The 19,653-nt window shown below is 43.7% G+C and overlaps 2 protein-coding genes across 2 annotated transcripts; one reads left to right on the forward strand and one right to left on the reverse strand.

Moving 5' to 3' along the window:
- Positions 1-6,556: 6,556 nt before the first annotated feature.
- si:ch211-212d10.2 (uncharacterized protein LOC557710 homolog) lies at positions 6,557-9,084 on the forward strand. Its single transcript, XM_062556223.1, has 3 exons — positions 6,557-6,887; positions 7,488-7,603; positions 8,063-9,084. Exons 1-3 carry the CDS (start codon positions 6,671-6,673, stop codon positions 8,159-8,161), a joined length of 432 nt encoding a protein of 143 aa, XP_062412207.1. The 5' UTR covers positions 6,557-6,670; the 3' UTR covers positions 8,162-9,084.
- A 935-nt stretch (positions 9,085-10,019) lies between these two features.
- cilp2 (cartilage intermediate layer protein 2) lies at positions 10,020-18,235 on the reverse strand. The gene is made up of 8 exons (XM_062556867.1): positions 18,152-18,235; positions 17,217-17,486; positions 16,038-16,196; positions 15,358-15,675; positions 14,937-15,045; positions 14,687-14,844; positions 11,367-13,783; positions 10,020-11,220 (listed from the first exon to the last, which is right to left on the reverse strand). Exons 1-7 carry the CDS (start codon positions 18,228-18,230, stop codon positions 11,379-11,381), a joined length of 3,498 nt encoding a protein of 1,165 aa, XP_062412851.1. The 5' UTR covers positions 18,231-18,235; the 3' UTR covers positions 10,020-11,220; positions 11,367-11,378.
- Positions 18,236-19,653: the final 1,418 nt, after the last annotated feature.

Genomic DNA, 19,653 nt, shown 5'->3' on the forward strand with positions numbered 1-19,653 from the left:
ATACCATGAGAACATATATCTAAGGTGGTGCTTCCCAAATGTCATTGAACCATTCCTACGAAGGTAATATCTTTTTCTTAAGTTGGTTATTAACAAATTTTGATTGTGAAAAAAAAACTCAGCCGCACATTTAGCACTCAGCATAGCTCAGAGGAGACAGGGGACGTGTCTACTTGGAAAACTTTTACAGACACTGGATTTCTCAGAAGCAGATCCCCCTGGGTCACCCTTTGGGAAAAAAAGGTGGAAATTCACCTTTGGTATTTTGGGCATTTGATCTTTTGGGTGTGGGTGTGGGGGGGTGGGTTGCAAATAGTAGTGGTTGACCAGGGACAAAGAGAGAGAGAGAGAGGGAAGTGTATGACCAAGGAGAATTTATCTTTAGAAAGCTCTTGTGAGGGGGGCCCTGAAAGAAATAGACGGCCTGCGTTGGTCATTAATGGTTCAAGAGGGATGGAGAAAACAGACCTGGGATCTCATCTGAAGGCCCTGTCTCACAGTTGTGCAGGGAAGGGGGGGGGGGGGGGGGGGGGGGCTGCAAGAACACTGTGTGCTTCACCCCTCAACCCCCCAACCAACTGTACATAAATCATCCCTCTTATTTTCACATGCATACATGCATTTGTAATGGTGTTTTCAGCCTCCACGTGAGATCACAAATAACATCATCACTCATTCTGTTGCAAGCAAAGATCTCGGGGACTTTTTTTAGGAGTGCATTCATTTGTAGCCAACCAAATTGTCACATGCAAAAGTTTAGTGATGGATTACAGTTTTAATTTAGTATGGAAAGTGTGATTATTTGCATTGTTAGGTAAGTTTTCATTTCTGACAGTCCTGATACGATTGGATCAAGACATTTTTTTTTTTTTTTTTTTTTAAATGAAAATGTTATCTGATGTGTTGTTGTGAACTGAACAACAAGTAATTCTAAGTATTTCCCTTGAAAACGAGAAGCTAGGGAGAGATAAAATCTTTAGTACATTTTAAAGTTAAGTCAGCGCCTGGAGCGAGTCTGTCTTAGATTCTGACAGAGAACTTTCAGGCCTACTATTTTTTAGCAATTCGAGAATTTATAACTGTAACTAAGCAGCACTTCCCCTGTTGGACTCAAAAAACTGTCAAATCTCAGGCCGAGGCCACCTTTCACAAAATATACTGTAATTTTTCAGTATCCTTATTGTCTTTTTCTGATGAAAATGGAAGGGATGTGAGGATTAGGTAAGAGGACACACTGATGACTGATGGTTACTATGGTGTACCCATTCTCAGAGTAATTCTGTAATTTTTAACTTAAAAGTGTGGAATAAATCCAACAACACGGTACTTCAGACAAAGAGCCCGATTAAAATCAACAGATGTTAGCCAGGTGACTTTTTGAGCTTTAATGTTGCTAAACACATTCATATGATTTTTTTCACCATCACTGTTGGCATGTAAAACTTTTTTCTACCGTAGTGAGTTCAACTCAGGCATTGTTTTTGAAGTGATGTCCACTGAGGTAATGTTGTGGCTAGACTTGGTCCGACTGACTGTCACCATGTATAAGTGCTTACATATTCAGTTTCGATAGAGGAATTCTCATTCATGGTCTTCTTCCTTGAGAACCTAAAACCTTTGACCAAAATAATAGCTAGCTAGTCTAAATGGAGAGAGTGTGGAGAATCCATTACGTTATATTACTCTTAAGAGAAATACAGCCGGGAGGGCTATAAAAGCCTTTACCTCAGGCTGCAACACATCCTCTGTTAAAAGAAAACGTGTTAGACTCAGTCCTGCCTACTTTATGGTTTATCATTTTATGATTTTATTGGGCAAAGTCACTGTTCTTCTGTTCATTAGAAGAACAGTGATTTTGTCCAAACAAAAACATTAGATAGATTCCAATCAACCATTCATGCCATCAGCATCTTCCCCATAGTGGTTTTGATACAGTGTTCTGTTAAAGGAGGGAAAGTGAAGAAGTGAGTGAGGGTAATGGAAAGGACAGGCTGGTTTGTAACTGCATCTTCTGCATGTGCATGCAGCCCGAGGATGACAGCTGTGACGGGGGAAGCCGTCTGGCGTGAGTAATGGCCATCGGTTCCACTGTGAACGGCCGAGAGATGGCAGCGGTGAAATGAATGGCTTCCGCTCTGTAATGTGACGTGCCTGATGTGAGGGTTGACGGGCCATTCTGTAAAATATATGGAATGGTGCCATGAAGGACCTACTTCAGTGCTGCCAGGTGAGAGATTGGAGAGGCCTCCTGGCGGATAGCTCTGTGACTCCACTACCCTGAAACAAAACGCTTCTCAAACAATGTAATATCAAACCCAATGATTTCATTAAGCAAACACATGTGCCACTTCAATGCCCAGATGATGTGGGAAGCAAATACAAAATGTCTGTGTTCAAGAGTAAGTGGCTTAGAGATCAAATTAGGTGTCACATGCAGTAAGGCACGTATATGGAGCTTCTTGTGCAAGATAGATAGTTATCCTCATATCACAGATACTAATTTCTAGACTTCCTGCAGAGGTGTTTACGGCACGTTAACATCCTGTAGCAAAACCACAGATATTGCAATTGCAAGAGTGAGATTTATAGAGAAGATAATTAGTAAAGGTTACTGTTCAGTTCAGTGACTAAGATACTGTACATGACGGTTAGTTTTTGCTAAGCTCAGTTTTTTCTTATATGTGATTCAAGACTTTCACAATTTATTCAATACAACATGTTACACTGATTTGATTAACTGCAGTTTCTTCCTATGTGGCCATGTCTATATGCCACTGGTCATATCACATATACTTTCTTGTGCGGTTAAAATGTCATTTTGACATTTTAAACAAGTTGAAAAAAAAAATCGACAGAGAAAGACATGAAAGGGCCTGCCATTCTCTACACCACATGGCTTTGGAAATGTCCAGACACATAAGTGTGCTCCATGTCAGAGGAGTACAATTACCCAAAGAACTATCGGACATGGGGCTCTCGGTCTCTATGCCAACATCCCATTTGTGCTGCCCTTGACATGTCTCTTGAGTTGGCTGTGTTGAGGTATGGTATACAACTCCCTGAAATGAAGAGGGCCAAAAATGTTCCCAGTGTAAACCTCTGGCCGAATTTATGGAACAAATCACATATTGTATGACCCCAAAGACAGACTTGTTTTGACATTTGATTCAACAGGGAGAAAAAATGAGCCTGGCAAGAGTAATGCATTTGAGGTAAACTTGGGAGGGATGGGGGGTCTCATAGCTCCATCATCTCGGTAATGTAAACCACATCCTCTCATAAGAGTGGATTATCTGTATAAAGCAATGCTACTCAGAGTTTACTTTGTGGCTGCCAGAGGTGAGTGCAGCCAGGGACATTTCTTCTGTCCTCTGGTTTTAGACGGAAGGTGTCTGAGGATTCCAAGATCTCACTCATGAGAGGCTACATAAGGGAGCAGGTGGGGATAAGGCTGGGACAGTCAACTGCCCCCCCCCCCCCCCCCCCCCATTGAGCAGCAGACTACAAACTAGAAACAACGAAATGCCCCTCAATGGGCCCTTTTTAAATCCAAAGTTCCATTTTACAGGGCCTCTATAAAATACTCCTCTATTGCCGAGATGACTTGGTTTCATTGTGCCAGTTGAATTCCAGACATATGACGCACACATTATTGGGACTTACTAAATAATTACATTCCCATTTTTGAACATTGTTTTGAACTCCAGACAAAAGTATGATTGGAAGATGACCATATACTTTCCCAATTTTGTGTAGTCCTATTTGAGGGGCAGAACTATGCATATAATCATTTTGACTCATGCCCCTCCCCCATCCCATTGAGAGACAGACTGTAGAACATATACACATGTCTGCTGTCTTGTCTTTGAGCTTGGTGCACAGATTATGCATTAATTCCACAATTCCCTTCTGCCTGATCCATTACACCAACATCTTGGAGAGCACACACCATTGTGTCTGGATATAATTATGAGTGATGAGAGGATGAGGAGACTGGAATGCACTGCATGTCTGATCACCCCAGCAGACCTGTTTCGAACAGAGAGAGCCCAAGGTTCAAGAGCTACACTCAACACTTCCTTCTCTGATTTCAAGTCTCCTAAGCAAACTTATCAATAGCCCATCCAATCTTCCCATTGAAGGACAGTCCCACAGACATAGTGCTGGCAGTCTGCTGCAGTCGTGGACGGCAACAGCTTCATTCCATCACTCATAGTTGAAGAGTAATTGGGAAAAGAGGGAAAACAACAGTTTCAGTGTCCTTAGATATAAGGACAGGTGGAAGCTGTTATTTAAAAAAATGTGATTATAAATATTTGTGTAGAAGATTTTTAAATATGATAGTCAAACCTCAAAACTTCAATGCATCCAGGTTGACTCAACCTGTTTTTGAAGAACTGGCTATTGTTTCCTGTGGGGCCATTGGTTCGGACTTCTGAGGAGTTTTCTTTTCCTGTGTTATTCCCTGTCCCCGAAGTCCCATTTGGCTGCATGATCTGATGACATGAGGGAGGAAAGATATCTCCTATGGTCTTCCAAAAGCACAATGGACACTTAATATCTTGACCTCACAGATATAAATGTCTATGGGTTTACCCATTTCAAAATGTTATCATTCACTTTCAACCATTTATAAAATAATTCTGCCCCTGCAATTTTTACTGATAATTCTAGATGAAATATCTTTGGGGAACAAAGCAAGTCTGGAGAGAAAATGTGGGTTTAATGTGGGCTGTTTGTCTCCTTGTGACTCCTTTAATGAAAACCATATTTTTGGAAGACCATCTAACTCATGCTGGCTTGTGAGTTAAGAGGTTTTAGAGGGTAGCTGCTTAAATGAGGCCAGTGTTTTGGGAAACACATGGAAGCTAATGATGGATGAGCTTAAGTCTTCTTGGCAGTCAGATATTTGGTCTGAGCTTTCATATTGTGTCATACGTAGGCCAACGGGGGTTCTGCCTGTGGAGGCCAAATGGAGTCTCATCCCATATATCGACCAGTTCTGAGAGCATTTCAAGATTCATCATTGAATGCGAACTTGGTTTGCTCAAATACTCTTGATAATAGTTTAACATTTCTTGTTGGCCAAATTTGTTTAAAAAAAAAAAAAAAAAAAGTCCACCTCTGTGACATCATTTTGTAATAGGCCTATCTGGTCTGTGATCTCTAAGTGATGGGCCCTGTTTGATGGTGGGAACTCAAAAAGAACTGTTCTGTTCTGTCACATTTCAACACCAAGTCTAACATTGTAGTGTGAAACAACTGTATATCCTGTCATCATTTTTAAGAAGGCCTAGGCTATATGTTGATAGCCTGGAGATGAAGAGAAATACAAATGAGCGAAAGTAGTAGGCCTAAGGCGGGGGCCAGGCCAATATGTTGTTATGCAGATACAAATTTGTGATTTTGAGATTTGGGATATAGGGCCTAGTCCTACATTGCCTACCAATAGCAATGAATTAGACTAACAGACAAGAATTACAAGCATGTAGGCCTATGATTGAACGTTTTTCGAATCCGTTCACTTTGCCATATTAATGGAGGAAATGGAGGAGTGACGTGTTATGACAGGTTTAATAAGATAAAAACAGGTGGGCTACACCAGGTGCGTAACTGTCCATTCCATTAGTGGAGCAGATATAATTTTACAGTGGGGATGGTTGCAACACTTTGCATTTCCTTGCGTTTCTTAGAGACTGTTTGTATTAGAAATACATTTTGTATACATTAAACTCACCTCTGTCAGCTACCCACCCACCCTGCTGTAACATGAATACATTTGCTTGAATAGACAGACATTTGTTGCAACTGACTTCGTAGGGAAACATGTTGAAGTATCAATAATAGTGTTTTGGTTAATTATTATTATTTGAACTACAAAATACCCTATTTGATCATTAATGAATGGTCAGGTGTGACTGCTTTCTCCCAGGAAGGATGGGCTGACCATGTGTATAAATATCATTACCGTATAGCTCCATCTTTCCTGATCGAAGAAATTAGCCCTGATGCAATTGCCCCACATTGCAAGCAACAATTGAAGCTGGTGAGAACAGCGCATCATATGTCCGGTAAACTACTTTGAATTAGCTTTGCGCACGAGGGAACACCATGCATGTGTTTGTTTGCCAAGTAGTTTAACCCAGTGGATTGTAAAACTAGTCTGGCATTTGTCACATTTGGACATACTTGCTCAAATACTAATTTCCAAGGAGCACAATAAACACTGCAATTGTTTGACTAAATATGTTCACTTCAGCAATACACACTTTCATCTGTCAACGATGTGTATGCACTAGGATTCTCCCCAGGACAAAATATGCCAAATGTTGGATAAACTAGGCTACAGCAGTCAAAATCTGATAAACCGTATCAGTGTTGAAAACCGGCGTATAAACCGAACATTTCTCATTCCCCTTCATTGTTGCTATAAATATCCATCATTACGATGTCAAACTGCATTAAAGTAGGCCTAGTAGTACAACAAATCTGATTTCAGTCGGCAACTGGAACACGGGTGATGGGCTCATTATTCATCAGGACACCCCTTCCGCTATGGAACTCGGCTGCGCGCCGAGTCAATGCTAGAGCATAGCCTATGAGGTTACAGCTTTCGTTTATTTAGGCTATATGAAACACAACGATGTAGAATTTGGGCAATATTTTTCTAATGTGTTGTTGTTACAAAGTGCGCTCGCATATGGCTTCAGCAAAGGAAGGGAGCGCAGCTGCTCAAGATGTAGTGTGGCGGCTAATCGGCCCAGTCTCTGAGCTGTCTAATCGACAGTGCCGTCTGATCTATTCCTCTTTCGGTTTCGACTCTGATGTTTGCCTCTTTCATGTTAAAGGGGATTTTTTTGCGATGGATGCACGCTGCTCTCATTCGGGTAGGATTTATTGTGAATTAACTACATGCCGCTAAAATGCATTTCTTATCCATAAGCCAGTGATATTTGGCTACATTAAGTTGTTGTTTTTTTTGCATGCAGCCTAACCTAAGATACCCAAATCTTTAACGTCTCTAATTCTACGCTCTACGTCTCACTTGTCTTTCCATACATCTAGTAAGCCTACTTGCGTGAGCATATCCGTGTTTTTTCCCTTCGTAACACTACGTCACATCAGAACCGGATGGTAGCATTTATATGTGCGCTTTCCCCCACAGCTTGGTAGGTAGCCTACTGTAAAAATAATTTCAAATTTGATACAGCAAATGACAATATGTAGGCTTGTGGGCTCTGTAGGCCACCAACGTTAATAAAAGCTAATGTCAATGATGCGCTATAGCTCATCATATTTAGCCTAATATGGGCTTATGGATCATTTTCCATTCCTGACAGTAGGCGGCTCTCTAATAATATGAAATAGATCTAGGCCTACTCAAAGCTTACATTCACAGCAGAGCCTGAGCCACTTTGTGTTTGGTGGTAAGAGCTTCATTATTTGTATGTGCATTATTTGTATTTGTATGTGTTTGTTGCGTGCAGGAGGACCCCTGTGCGATGGAGACATCGAGGAAGCAGATGGTGTCCTGCAAGTCTTCTGTCCATGGCATGACTATGATTTCAATCTCAGAACAGGGAAGTCAAATACTGGGTTACAGGTGAGTGGAATGAGGCTCACCATCTCCATGAAGGGTAGACCTACAGTATATAGTCAAGAAACGTTTCCCACAGGCCTACATTATAAGGCCATGGAGGTTGATATTGTAGCTGATAGTAATTTTCCCTGTGTAGACCCATGGAAAATGTTTTAAAAATTGCCTTCTGTCCACTTATTTTGCTAATACAGTCATGAAACATCTGTAAATGCTATAGCGTAAACATTGGACTATGCTGTGCACGTGCCCATGGTGTTAAAGACCCAGGAGTCTGTAAATGACAGTGTTCATTTTGAGAGACTGACCACAAATATTACCACTGTTCAACTGCTGAAGCACACAAACACAAAGGATTTTTTTTTTTTTATAACATTGTTCCTTCCAAAAGTCTAAGTCAGCAGTGTCTGCTCAAAACTGGCTCCGATGTCTCTTCAGTGGTTTGTGTGTGTGTGTTTGTTTTAGCAACAAGTGCATGAAGTCAAGCTTGAGGATGGCAGCGTCTTCGTGAAACATGCAAGCTTCCTCTCGCTGAAACCCTTCCCCCTGGGGTCGAAGGACTGAGTTACGGCTTTAGTCGTGTCAAGCGGCCTGTTTATGCATATGGAATCTCCGGCAACCACACTTCTACTTAAGATTTATGGTAAACCTGTGGATACCATGAGACAGTCCAGGCTGTGTCAATGTTTTTTCCACTCATCTGGCATCACCAAATATCTGGTTAATATCAGTGGACATGTCTCAAAGGAACATTTTGGTGTCTTTTTTTGTCTCACGAACTGTCTGTAGTACTGGGATTTGAGCCATATGAGAGGAAGAAGGCCATTTTTGAAGGTTTTGATCATCAGAAATACTCAGACTTTTAGTTGGTGTGCTATATTTGTGCTTGTTCTGATGTCATAGACTGAACGTTATTGTACATGTTGTTTTGTTGTTCCTCATCTGAGGCAGATATTCATTTTTTTTCATATTTAAATCTTGCCTTTCTGGCAGATTTAAATATGCTGAAATCATCTGGTCTCAATACTATTTTTACTGAACTGAAATTCTACCTCATTGTTATTCACATTGTCACACTAATGTTATTCAAGATGTCACTATAATACTTGTGGAGTTGACTTTTTACACTAACACAAATGCAATGTAAGGGCTACAATCAAGTTTAATTTCACAACTCTTATTCAGTCATGGATTTATGTTATTCAATGTGATCCCAAAACAGAATTAATGAGAATTGTCATGTTGAATGTTTCTGGGTTCACAAGAAACACTTAATTGTTTGTGAGAAGTATCTAGCCAATTAATATTCTTTTTGCAATAATTTAGTTTTAATAAACATAATTTAACAAACTGTTGGGTGTTCATTATAACAGGATGTAGAAACTGAAGGGAAGCTAATTGTCAATGTGCAGTGAGGTGCTAATCACTGAGGCATTAAAATGGAATTTTAATGAGCTCCCTGTCACTTTTAATGACACAGGTGGTTGTTGTTTTAAAGAATGAAAATGTAATTTCTTTGAACATTTGTCTATGAATACAATGTTCAATTTACAGTATACATAGAACTGCATTAAAGTAGTGAAAACAACTGGGCAATGTATGTTACATAATGATTTAAATGCCCTGGCATATCATTATTTATATATATATTTTGTAAGCAGCCGAGGATGTCCAGAGCACAGTGACAACTGTACAACTCTTACTTTACAGCCTAAATGGTAGAATGGTCTGAGATTGATTTTGCCAGAGGATATTCCTAAGTTATGGTCTCCCTGAGACCAGCTAGACAGTTGAAAAGAGGACAGATGCTTGTACTCTAAGTAATGGCACGGATGTCTAGAATGCCAAATAAGGGCCAACTGAAATTCTGTGCTAGACTCAGACTAATGGCTCATTACAAACTCTGAGTACAAGTAAACAGTGAGAATGAAAAAGTGACATCTTTGGGATCATGTGTGTTCAGTTCAGTTCAGATTTTCAGACATCATAGAAATGTATACCTGCTACTTTCCCTGTTTAAAGCCAGTTTAGAACCTACCTACATGGAAATTTGTGGACCAAAAGATGTGCTTGTCAAACGGATAAGAGATCATTTGTTCACACAGCTGTGGACAGCATGTGACAGCCTACTTTTACTCACATTAACTGATAGTGTGATTCGGTGGACATTTTTGAACCAACGGGAAACATACTATCTGTGAAGTAGGCTATATCAACCCTCTGAGTTACCTGTATGTTAAAAAGCACGGTTGTCGTGGTTCTAGTGTGTTCAATTTATTATAAACATAGGCCATTGGGATACTGTTTATTTACCAAAGCTGGTCGATTCCCCTATAGACCATGAGTAATCCTTTGAGGCTAGGTTAGTTCAGTCCAGTGAGCTTTTTCATGAGAGGGACATTAGGGTGGCTACAAACAAACAGCATGTCCATGATTTTAATTTAAGCCTCATTACTGGAACCAAACCTGTTTTTCTTTTTGAAAAACATCATAAAAACCAACACACAGATGAATATACAATGAGGATTCATGATCTTCATGATTCTATGATCCATTCCACGAGGATAGATTTAAATTAGAAATGTGCACTGTACAGAAGTATGACAAGTTTCGTAATTTGCAGCAATGGTGACCATTTTTTTGTCATAAATTATCGTTTTCATTCCAGTAATATGATAGTGCTAAATATCCCTACAAATATTGTACACCAAAGCCAAATTTGCCTGGCTCATTGAGTAGGATATTTCTGAAAGGGTTCTCAAGTCAGCATTAGAACATGTATTGCACTTCAAGAGAAATAATGACATCCTATAATAGTATGCAATCCATTTCACCTGGGTATTACACTCACATACTCATGATATAAAAATGTAAAAAATAAAATTCCTTGCTTCTGTGGACTACTTTCACATCTCAGCCATAAGCATTGGAGATTTGTCTTAAAGGAAGTCGGCCAGTTGTATAATAGGAGATCGGTGAATGGAGAACATTGTGTCATCCTTTACAATCTCCTCTTTTACTTAAGTCCTCTACCGCAGTTTCTGTTTAGTCTACAGATGAAGTCCATTTGGTCATAGATGCTTGTCTTGGCACAGCCTCTATGGAAGTCCTTTTTGGTGCGTCGCTGCTGGCTTTATCACAACTGGCATAATGGCATGGTAATTTAGAGAGGTTATGGACAAAGCAACACACTTTTTTTGCGCAAGCATTTGTGTTCTTTTCAGTTCTTCGTGTGGCTATGATTAACTAGCTAACCTGATAGTCCAACATAGTGACTTATCTTTAACTGAGTCTACTTTGCAGACCCATCTGTCTTTGATGCAATGATACAAAAAAAATAATAAATACATTTACTACCTGATTTGGTTTTAACCACGATAACCCAGCAAATTCATTATAATTCTTGGTGTGACTTTTTGGAAGCTCTGAAGGATTGGATCCATTCAGGGTGTATTTGAGGGAATGTCTTTGTATATTTTGGCCTGTTGTTGCAGTATCAGTTTCAGCATTTACAGTACAGATGAAATTATCCAGGATCATATCCAGAATCACAAGGCTGAAAGAACATGACTGAATTTCCATCTTTGCGTTCATGAATACATTGGCACCAGTTACTCCAAAACCTATGAAAACATGAGGTGTGTAAAAGAGAAATTATTGAATACATAGCGAGATTTCAATTCATGTACTTAATATACATACACACATACATATATATACATTATATATATACTAGATAGCTAGAGCAGAGGTGTTAACATACACTCACCCAAGCACAGATCTACTGCCTTGAACGGGTTCGTACCACAGATCTTCTCCTGTTGCTTGTCCTACGGCTCTGGGGCCTTCCTTGCTGATCTGAGGGGTAGGCCACCACCTGGGTGCTCCCTCTTCTGACCTGCAGCCCCTCTGATTCTCTCATGTCACGGGCCATTTGAGACAGGGTCTGACCCGGGTTGGTCTGAAGCCGCTGGAAAAGGCCTTCTCGGGTCACAGTCCTCTTTGGACAACTGAATGTCAGCGCGACCCCGGTGTCTGCCTTCATCTCTCTGGAGAAGCCATCTGAGGTTCCATCGAAACACCGTCCGATGGCGATCTCCTTTGCGACGCGTGGATTCTGGTCAGTCACCGTGTAGATGCCATAGTTGTGTCCCAGCGGGTCAACAGGAGCTAGCATGCTAAAGGCATGTGATTCGTTGCTCTGCGCTGCAGGAGGGTGCTTGATGAGATACTCTTGCAAGAGATTGTTGACGTTTGTGCGTCGGCAGTTAGCCTGTGGGAGCACAGATATGAGGGACCTGTCAACGGTGGCTTGATCGAATAGCATCCCACTGCACTTAAACTCCAGACATGCGGCTGATGTGTTGGCGCTGGACATGTCGCGAGTGCTACGGATGTCCCTTATGCCGTACAGTTGGCCTGTGGTCTGTGGGTGCGTACCTCCCATGTTTTTCGACCTCACCATCACCTCAGTAGCGCCGTGGATCTTGACCTTAATGAAGCATGCTCTGAACTCTTGAGGGTTTGGCCACCAGGACATATAGTCACCTGTCCACGTAGTCAGGTCATTCTCCTCAAATGGCACCACGTTGTACTCATATTTGTCCTTCTCCACACGGAAAAAGCGGAAGTGGTTGGCATCAACAGGGGCATTTTCACATGCTATCATGCTCTGGTAGGGATATATTGGACCGTTGGTCTCATCCACATTATTTGGGTCTGGTTTGGCCAAGTTTATCCTGAACGCAGTTTTTTTAAGAGCTGGATCTGTATGGTCTGACCGCTGATAGTCTAATTTATCTAAATATGGCTGTGACACCCCAATGATATTTGGATTCATTTTGGGTGTTGATGGGGCTGCCTCTAGCTCCTCTCCTCCCATGATGGCAGTGACGTACGCTGTGTAGGCATCAGGCGTGATAGCATCACAGAAGGCTGGCAAGCAAGCACCGTTCTGCCCAGTTATCACACTGTCAAAGCGGCCCCATGCCCTTGGGTTCGACGAGAAGCCAGGCTTAGGCTCAAGGTTTATAAGGCTGATGACTACACCTTTCAGTTGCTCATGTGGGAGAAACTTGTCACTCATGTACGCCCGCACTTTCACAAAGCAACGGCGATTCTCCGGCACGTCCAGGTTGAATAAACGCCGCTCGCGTATCTCCATGTTCCCAATCAGGAAGGTTCGCTCCTCCCGCTTACTCCTCCCATTTCCTGCCGCTTTCTCATAGTGGAAGTTGCTCTCTTCCTCCCAAATGCCCGTATCTGGATTGAGTGACCACAGTTTCATAGTGGGAATGTGCTCTTGCATTTTGACGTGCTGCGTGTCCAGTAGCACCTGCACTGCCCCAGCCCCGAGGACCTCCTGGTTCGCCTCGTCTCTGAAGTCGACAGAAAACATCCCGTACGTTCTCAACGGCAGGGTGTCTCCTTCGTCGTCCACAAAGTTGAGGTCACCAGGGGCTGCCGCTGCTGTGGTGATGTTCCTCGGATCTATGAATGTCACGCTGGCTTTCACTGTGCCTTCGTATACCTCGCCTGTGTTTTTGTGGAAGGAGTTGGGTGGGATGACTATCTGGCCTATAGGGTCCTCTCCTTTCATTTCTCCCAGGTAAATGGTGTTCGTCTCACCTGCGTTTATGTCAATGGGTTCCACTTTACGCATCACCTTGACATCGTGGTAGACAGATCCACCTTTTTTGTCGAAGATGAACACCTTGACTGTGTCTATGAACTTCTCCGTGGGGTCGACGAAGTTCACGACCAGCCTCTGTACACCTGGGGACACCTGAAGGGTGAAGCCACCCTGGAACCCGGTGGTTCCCACCCTCTCTTTCCCCATGAGGATGTGTCCAAAGCGCAGGGGTTCGTTGTCGTCTGCCGCCACCACTCTCCCACGCACGAGCACCTTGGGCTCCACACAGCTCTGACAGGCGCACTCGGTCACGATTTTGATGGGTAGCGTGTAGCGGCCGCAGTTGATCTGCCGGGTCTCCATGGTCTTCACGCTACAGCAGAATCCACCTGCATCACTGCAGCGCATGTCGTAGTCCAGATTGCCCACGCATTTATTGTATGGACAACGGCCAGCATCATAGAACTTGGAGTTGGTATCAGGCTGGACACAGTCGAAGGGCAGCTTGACCATGTGGCCATCAGGTGTGGCCTTGCATGCTGGTGTGCCTTTACCTGTAAACAACACAACGCACACACATTCAGTATGACGTGTAACAAGACCAACACTGTGCTCATATTTGCACAGAAGTATTAATTGGACTTTGTATATCATTTGCCAAAGTTGCTGCCCCAAATCATTATCTGGATAATAACTGTCCAACGGTCCCGATGGAAATTACATATAATTGCTCTCCCCAATGTTCGCCGAACAATTAATCCACATGATATCATGGCAGAGTTTACAGTCAAATGCCCACATAAATTTTTCTCACTCTCCAAATTAGGCGCTTATTACTGACAGATGGGGAAAGCATGGTGATTAGCAAACTTTCCCAGTGCTTCGTATCAGTTCATCCTTCTCTATTCACTAGTGTTGGGATGTTGTTTTATTCACTTAAGTAAATATTCCATGCTGCTGCAGAGAGTGTAAGGGAAACTGATCCCTCTGCGCAGAACCGTGCGTCTGATGACTTTAGCACACGCCTCACTAGACTCCTTTCTAGATCGGGGATAACAAGCATCATGGGACTCCGCACAATGGGTAGCTCTGCTGCATGTGAGAATGCATACTTGTCTGATGAGGGCTTCAAGAGCATCGGGATTTATTGACGTTCTTGGATTTCATTTCAGTATCGCAAAACACATGGGGAGTGGGATTTTAGTCTTCAGTGCGTCCAGAATAACCAATGGCTTGTTTGGACAAAAACAGTTTTGTGAACCAGCACAAGCATAATAATAAAAAAAGCTGCGGCTGCTCAGTGAATTGCGAGTCTAAAGGGACCTTCACTTTTTATATCCTTTTTTTCATTTGAACAGACATACAGTACACAGTACCTATACATCCTGTATATAGTCATTTAATTCTCATATCTTTCATTTTGAGTGGTATGTCTGGATGCACAGTTGCACACCTACCCATAACGGTGAGGAAAGCTTGAGAGGACTTGATGCTGCCTGTCTGACTGGTGGCTTTGCAGTAATACTGGCCCGACTGCTCCACTCTCAAGTCTCGGAGGACCAGATCCTCTTCATATTTGTACTCCTTCCAGTCTAGCAGTGATCCGTTATGATACCTGGAAAGCAAGCATGCTACTATGTGACGGCCTGTTTTTGAGATTAAGAGAAAAGAGCATTGTGATGGCAGCTGTGTTGGATCCTCTCTCACCATTGATATTTCTCTGGTTTGGGGCTCCCTGTGGCTTTGCAGCACAGGATTGCACGTTGGCCCTCATATCTGACCTTGTCTTCGGGGTGTTTCACAATGTACGGCTTTTCTGCAAAGCAATCAAAGTTTTTTGCCACAGTAGCCACACAAGGGTTTAAGTGCTGTAAAATGTCACAATGTCTGGCAGTCTGAACATTTTGGTTAAGTAGTTCAGATATATTAGTGGTTTGGGAGAAACAGTGATTAACACTCTGGCGCACTGTGCATATTTGGTTTCTGTTTATATACATATCTGTGTTTCTACGGCTCCAAGGCTGTCCTGTGTGGTTGATTAGGTCATGTTATTCATCGTGACCGCAGTCATGTTGTGTTAGCCAAGAACACCACACAAAGGGTGTTTTGTACGCTTGTGTGGGCTCACCTGAAGATTTCAAGATGGCGTGGACCCAAGAGGTCTTACTGCCGTTGTTAAAAGTGGCGACGGTGAGGGGCGCGAATTTCTCCTTGTTGATGACGAGGAGCGTCTTGGAGCCGGAACACACCCCAGGCATTTTGAAGAGGCCCTTGCTGTTGGTGCGAGCACGGACGAGGTTTGGCTGGCTCACCAGGGCCACCCGGGCCCCTGCCAGTGGTACCCCTGTCGCAGACAGGACCTCTCCATGGAGCAGATGGCCCTCACACACACAGCGGCTGCAGTCATCACTTGGCCGACCCTCCTCACAAACGCGTTGGCATGCCACTAAACACACACACACACACACACACACACACACACACACACAAACACAGACACAGACGTACACAGACGCAGACACATCCAAACAGACAAAGGAGTTGTTTGTATCATATTCACTGAGAGGTGTCAGAGTTAAGGATCCCAGTTGTGCCAATGTGATTTCACACATTAGCTGTGCGTACTCGTCGATGAGTCAAGGCAGGCTAATCAGCGATTCCAGATGTTTGGGACAAATCCTCTGGAAGCCTCTTGATCTTGGAACTTTGATTCAAGCACTGATGCACAAAGTACATGCGCAAGGACATGTCGAAAATAAAACAAAGCCACAAAGGAGCTATTAATGGGTGACAACGTGTTTCCCTTACTTGGGCACGGTTTCTTCCCGCACTTCTGAAACTCGACCGGACGTCCCTCGCACCGGACCGTGTCTGAGGTTCTGATGCAGTTCCTCCGTCGGGCGCGTCGACCTCCACCGCAGGTGACGGAGCAGCTGCCCCAGGCACCCCAGGGGCCCCACCGGGCTTCTCGGCCGCAGCGGAGAGAGGAGACGCAGGGGAGGAGAGGGGGAACAGCACAACCAGGATGTTAGCCAGTTCATTTGAGGCGTTTGCGACAAGCCAGCTCTGGCTTTGAAGTCAGCCTGAGAGATATGTACTGTATGTGGTGACATTTCCTGATCAAAGGACCCTGCTAGATTAAAGCTATGCAGGGGGATGTGATGGTTGATTGGGAATATCTGATGTAGCAAAGTGCACACAATTACCCTTTTAGAATACTTTCCCTGTTGATACAGTCAACCATTTCTGTTCTTAATTTCACAGTGATCATGCTATGGTGTAGAGATACCTTCGCATGGCGGAGTTGAACATTCTTTCCTCTCGATATGGGATCCGTGGCAGGATGGGCCGAACAGCAGAGGCGTGGGATCTTTGCTCACGCACTTGCGCTGGCGCACCTGGATGCCGACGTCATTGCAGGCCGTGGCCGAACACGGACCCCAGCCTGACCAGTCTGTCCAGAAGGCATGGACTGAGAACAGAGAGAGTAACACACCCCGGTGAGAATTTATGCTCACTACAACCATCTCTGCTTCTGTCCCTGAAGATAGTACAAACTAAATTAAACCAATGCTAGACCACCAATACTTACTCTCTCACCAAATGGCCTACCAAAAATACCAAAATTGCTGACATACTGTAATTGTTTTTGCAGCTTTTGTAACTTTCTTGGTTCAGTCTCTATCAGCCTATGTAAGACCAAAGGCAGACTATGAGTTAATGTAAACATAGAGTGTTGATTTTATTTTTCTGAGTAAATACCTCTCTCTCCATCCTTCCCCCTGACTCTCTCTCTCACTCTCTCTCTGTCCCCCCCCCCCCCTCTCTCTCTCTCTCTCTCTCTCTCTCTCTCTCACAATTTATTCCTCCATTTGTCTCTCACTTGTCTTCTCCTCTCTCCTCATTTCCACTCAGCTTTGTCTAATATCCTTGTCACTTCTCAGTTTCTTTCTCCTCGTGATCAATGTCCTTAGTGATGAATAGTACCTGGTGGACACTGGAAGCGCACATGGTAGTTCGAGCAGCTGCGACCACGAGGCTGCTCTTTATTGATGCACCAGAAGCCCTTGTCGAGGCTGGAATGTACCACCTCTCCAGTGTCCGCAGCGGGGACCCAGTCGGTGGTGCGGGCCTCCATGGCCACTGGGCGGGAGCACACCCGCTCTCTGTAGTAGTAGCGGATGGCCTCCAAGCGCTCGTAGTCTCCGTTGCCGCCGGGATGGTCGATGTTGAACCAGGATGTCCACTCCGTCACCCCTGTGTTGTGCAATAATGGAGACACGGGTCAGGCCCGGGGTAAAGTTTATGTGCAGTTTAAGAGAGCAGTCTGTTACAGCCATTCCACGGTGGAGTTGGGATGCCCGTGGGAGCGCAGAGGACCAAACTCTTTTCAAGCCCTTCCTCAACTAATTCTGAACCTATGAAGAGAAGCTCCCTTGCTAGAAACAGCCATGCATCTTCTCCTTGGTGTCTGGCGGCTCCAAATTAAAGTCTCCTTTGGGGTCAATGAAGTAAACGAATGACGTGGTTTTCCAAAGTACCTTGTCAAGATCTCAGCTATTTTAGAGGCAGCCTCAGCCCAGACGAACCAAAAAATCTTGTTTCAATTAAGAACTGTCAGTGGGAACCTTGTCTCTCAAGCTAACACCTTCCTGTGTAACTGTATCTTGGCTTTTCACCACAGTCTCATCTCCAGTTTACCTTGATGTTGTGTTGATATTTAAACCAAACCACATGCAAAATCATCTCACTTCAATGTTTACTTTGTTGTTTGTGGCGACCAAAGATAATTCACTTCCTATGTACTGTAGTTCTTCCAAACGATGATGGCAGAAAATCCTTATCAGATGTTAGTGCAAGTGTTAGTGATGAAGACAGTTGTGCATGCACAGTAGAGCTTCGAGACATTCCATGAGTGTGACCTGTGGTCTGATGATCGGAGAGGCTGTTGTAGGCCTGTTTCCTGTTCCTGTCTGTCTGGCTCCACTTTCCGAGGTTCATTTTGTCCCATATGGTTCCTGTAGTGATAGAAAAACGGAGTCTCAACATTGCTTAAAACCACAGCCTCTCCATCACCTCCCCGTAAGTGCAACCTGTTGTGACTTTTCTATAGGGTAACCATATGTAATGGCTGCTGGGCAAGACTTATGAGAATACAACATGTGCATTCCTATTAGTCATTCTCATCCAGGACGTGTGCCTGAGCCTGTCTGAGTATCTGTGAATGTTGCTGGAGTGGAGAGGGGCAAGTGCAGGAGACCACTCCATCTTCCGCTGCTGCCCCTTGGGTGTCTGCTTCTTTTTACTTTTTTTGTAGTTGTCTGGGTACCACCAGACTTAAGGATGGAAACCTGGCCTACTTAGACTAGCCGATGCGTGGGCTGAGAGTCTGGATAAAGTCCATCCAGATGCGTGTGAAGGGCCCACGACATCTGATCCCCCGTAACAACACGGCAAAGGCATGCTGACCACTGCCACTGAGAACCTGGTTCTGTCTCTCTCTCTCCCTCTTTTACTCGCTGCCTGAAGCACAACGCTGTCCAGTTGAATTAAGGTCTGCAGCACATGTGGAAAAGCTGTCTGATGGTGTTTGATGCCCAGGCGTTTCCTGAACATAGCCTGCCCAACACCCCCACCCCCTACCGCCCCCACCCTCCCCTCTGAAACAAAATTGGGAACAAAAATGAGCTGGAAACACTTGAAAGGGTTATGATGTTGGGAGTTGACATGTAGGTGATGCATGCACCAACAAACTGAGGCGGTCATGGTTTCTGAGTGAGCCTTGTACTGGAAATTATGTTTGTACGGCTCAGGAGAGAGGGGCCAAGGCTCTTCCAGTGACATACACGTAGTATTACTGCCCGCAGTCTTCAAACAATCAAACATTGTGAGTTGCAGTTCCGAGATGCCAAAACCCTCTTAAAATGGAACACAACTACATTAGATAATGACAAAGACGTGTGGAGACAATTTGGCCTTGACTGAGATGTTGAATCACGAAAAAACATTTTTTATGAATGACTTCACCATTAAATGCAGCCAAGCCACATTTCTCCCTTTAGTAGTAGTGCAACAAGTGACCATAAATCAACGTTGTCGGTGCCTTCAGTACACAACTTCAGATTCCTCTCCACCTCAGCTGGTAGCTAGTTTAATGTTAATTGTCAATCAGGGACAATATTCACGCTGTCGGGGGCTGAACTTGCCAGACTGGAAAGTTGCCAGGTAGTAAGTAAAAATGAGACACTCTAGACATCGAAATAAAAACAGACATAGTTGGTTTGACAGATTCATTTCGCTGTCTGTCCACGAAGCCATGTTCCTGTATACAACAAACCCTCTCAGAACAGCTTTTTTTCCTTCAGTAATAATGTTCTTTGACGGCAGATTTTAAACTTCAAACACCCAAGGATCAAAGGTCAAC

This window comes from Sardina pilchardus, chromosome 15, assembly GCF_963854185.1.
Source record: "Sardina pilchardus chromosome 15, fSarPil1.1, whole genome shotgun sequence".
In the NCBI taxonomy this organism is placed as follows: Eukaryota; Metazoa; Chordata; class Actinopteri; order Clupeiformes; family Clupeidae; genus Sardina; species Sardina pilchardus.